Source organism: Austrofundulus limnaeus, unplaced genomic scaffold (genome assembly GCF_001266775.1).
Source record: "Austrofundulus limnaeus strain Quisiro unplaced genomic scaffold, Austrofundulus_limnaeus-1.0 Scaffold434, whole genome shotgun sequence".
In the NCBI taxonomy this organism is placed as follows: domain Eukaryota; kingdom Metazoa; phylum Chordata; class Actinopteri; order Cyprinodontiformes; family Rivulidae; genus Austrofundulus; species Austrofundulus limnaeus.
This window is the reverse complement of record NW_013952836.1, coordinates 142102-145465: the sequence shown is the minus strand read 5'-3', so window position 1 is coordinate 145465 and position 3364 is coordinate 142102. Positions and strand designations below refer to the sequence as shown.

Here is a 3364-nt window from a genome sequence, read left to right as displayed (position 1 = left end):
GCTTTTCACACTCTCACCCTCCTCCACAACACTCGCTACTGCTGCCCATGCATTCAGCGGTGTAGCAATGAAAAAGGTCCAATATGAAACAGGACTTTGGCGCGCACGTTCCAAGGTTTATAAAAACCGGTGTACTGAAAATTCATATAACAAAAATAAAAACCGGTTTTCGGTACAAAACGGTATACCGCCCAGCACTACTGTTACATTATGTTCTGCTCAGATCACATTGAGCTAAATAAGATCAAATCAGCTGACTTGTGTTGTAAAATGAGACGTTTTCCTGTTTATCTTCTGTTAATAAATCCATAACACAAACAGCTTTTCTGACATTATTTAAACATTAGATAGATTATATAAACTGTAAAATATTAATAATAATTGGATTAATATTATTCATTATTAATAGTTTTTATGATTTCTACATCGTCATTCGTTTTTTTCTGCTCTGTCACCAACATGTACAGTAATGGGAAAACCAGACTCTTGACCGTTTAGCGTTAGCCGTTAGCTTCACCAGCCGATCACACGGTCACAGGGTTTCTGAGCACATCAGCTGTTCTATAGAACCTCCTTGGAYCTCACCTTTTTTTGTCCTCTTCACTCCCTAAACTCTTTTTTTCCCCCCTCCAGATCCAGACGAGCATCCAGTGCCACGCCATTATCATCCTCCCCAACACTGACGGGATCGAGCTGCTGGTGTGCTACGAGGACGAGGGCGTCTACGTCAACACCTACGGACGGATCACCAAGGACGTGGTGCTGCAGTGGGGAGAAATGCCGACTTCAGTGGGTGAGCAGGCGTCTCTGATCAGAAGCTAACTGTACGAGCACTGCTAGCTCACGCAGTGACGTGTTGTCTCGCCCGGCTGCAGCCTACATTAGGTCGAACCAGATCATGGGCTGGGGTGAGAAGGCCATAGAGATYCGCTCGGTGGAGACAGGACATCTGGACGGGGTCTTTATGCACAAAAGAGCCCAGAGACTCAAATTCCTTTGTGAGAGGAACGACAAGGTGAGGGTGTTCGTTGTTGTTGGATCACTTTCACCTTCTTTCTTGGCAACAGATACACATTTTTCTCTGTTCCTCTGCTCTGCAGGTCTTCTTTGCTTCTGTGCGCCAAGGAGGGGCCAGCCAGGTGTATTTTATGACCCTGGGACGCTCCTCCCTGATGAGCTGGTAGACGACGCAGTGATGAGCCTTTGAGCCTGCGCTCAGGGTGAACAAACCCCAGACYGGACTGTAATCACCACAAAACAAGTTCAGAACGGACAGAGGCGCGYTCCGTTCTTTTCTGTGCCCGACCCTTTGAGCCGACCTCCCCCCCCTCTTCGGTGTTATCTGAGGGGGTGTGGTGTCTGTTGATCTTTGTGTCATAGTTAAAAAGAAAAAAAAAAAAAAAACAAAGCGTTGCATCCTGTATGTGAATAACAAAGCGTGTTTGTTCAAACAGCTGAATCAAGGCGGGGGGGATGACTAATTACTTGACGTGCCACAACGTGAGCGTAGCTGTGTTTAGTTCCGGCCCTGTCCAGGTCTTCACATCAAAGCGTGTCGCGACAACGCTTAGTTCACCACCCCCRCCGCCCGCTGCCACCCGATTGGTGCTTGATGTGTAAATCTGCCTCCGTGTCTTCACTTCTTCTGCCTTCACCGCCCTAAAGCAAAGACTCCTCTTATTTTTTTTTAAGGGACCGTCTTGATTTGTGATTTGTCCGCTAACCACGGGGTGCTGCACGTCAGCTCGTACGAACTTCAAATCTCCGCAGGTTTTCCCAGAATCCCCGCCTCTCGGGGCGGGAAGTTTTGCATCTCCTATTGACGACAGCATGACATCTTTTTGTGTTAAAAACAAAATTGAACCTTGTTTTTTTTTTAATACACTGTAACTCTTGATGCATAATGAATAAGCCGCAACACGAGACGAGCTGCGAAGGAAGAAAAAACTTTTTTTTTTATTGTTTGTAGGGCTTTAATTCTGTCACGGTGTTGGTGTTTTTCTGCAAATACACAACTAGAGAAATGTGAGATTTATCAGCCTGGATTTTTTTTTCCTTTAACATTAGCTCTTATTAGGACAAACTGTGAATTAGCTGACGGCCATTAAGGTAGCATGGTGTTTGGATCTCACCAACCAGAGGATCAAATAACTTTTTCTTTTTTTTCTCCTCTGCACAATCTGTCATCAATCAGGTCTGAAGGAGTTTTTTTTTTTCTTTTTCTTTGCGTAACGTGTAGCTAAACTGTTGCCTTAGAAGGGTCTAGATGATTAAAACGTTTTTTTTTTGTTTTTTTTTTTGCAAAATCCAAAAGTGAAGACATTTGGATGTGGTGTACTGTAGGAACACTTTAGTCTCAAACAGCCTCATGGCTCAACGTTGGACCTCTTCTTTTTTGACACTTGGTGTAGTTTACAAAACCCAGTCCAGTCAAAGACACCCGACCTTAACTATCCTTGAGTATTCTCTCTCTCTCTTTTTAAAATATCACCTAAATGACAAAGCAAGGCCTGATCGCCACATTTTAGACCATTTCAATCCAATGTGATCTGTAGCAATCAGCTACGTTTTAACTCTTCGCTGTCTGAAAGTGGATCTAAACGACACGCCTCACCTTTACCGTGTTAGAGAACCTCTTCAGACGTAGTGAACTAAGCAGCATTCTTATAAAAATCAAGTTTTTAGTCTGCAATTTTTATTGAGTTTTTTTTTTTATTGTGTTTTCTTTCAGACAGGTATGCAACTGCAGTGGTTTTTATATTCTAATGCACACCTTATGTTCAAAATGTTTACAGAAACAATTGTTTTGTTACACCAATGTGCGTCGATATTAATATTTATGGTTTATTTTGAGGGCAGTTTCTCTCCCCCACCCCCACCACTGTTTTTGTATTTTGTATTCTACCCTTTTTTTGTACTATCATTTAGACATTTATTTTTTCGTGCGGAGATAATCCACTTTTGCTCAGTAAGTCCACAGCGGGCCCCTGTCCCTGTGGCAGCAAATGTTTCCCACCACCCAGGTAATGTTTCCCCATAAATGTCTCTCTTTTCCACGCCTCTAATTTATGTCCTCTCTGTGTGAATTATGAGAATTGCTGTATTTTCCTGAAGGTCTTTTTGTTTTTTTTCCCCTTCATTGAATAAAATCCACTTTAATTTACAGTACAGTGGCATTATTTGTCAGACCAAGTTAAGATTTGTGTTCAGAGAAGGAAACTAACCCAATAATGCACCAAAATAAAATCTTATTTGTCAGTCACAGTGGTGGTATCATCATGGTTTGGGCCTGAAACAGAAAATGTTTACTCAGTTTTTTTTTTTTTTTTTTTTTGGCAGATATTCAAAGGTCGTTAATTTATAC

General features: G+C 42.2%; 1 protein-coding gene across 8 annotated transcripts in view; it reads left to right on the top strand.

Annotated features, from left to right (window-relative positions):
• LOC106529284 (mitogen-activated protein kinase kinase kinase kinase 4) overlaps positions 1 to 3165 on the top strand; it is a 41884-nt gene extending 38719 nt beyond the window's left edge. For all 8 annotated transcript variants that reach the window (XM_014024654.1, XM_014024655.1, XM_014024652.1 and 5 more), the window contains 3 exons: positions 634 to 793; positions 876 to 1015; positions 1101 to 3165. In XM_014024654.1, the coding sequence (XP_013880108.1) occupies positions 634 to 793; positions 876 to 1015; positions 1101 to 1184 (384 nt within the window). In that variant the 3' untranslated portion in view covers positions 1185 to 3165. The remainder of the gene's footprint in view (positions 1 to 633; positions 794 to 875; positions 1016 to 1100) is intronic.
• The last annotated feature ends 199 nt before the right edge of the window (positions 3166 to 3364 follow it).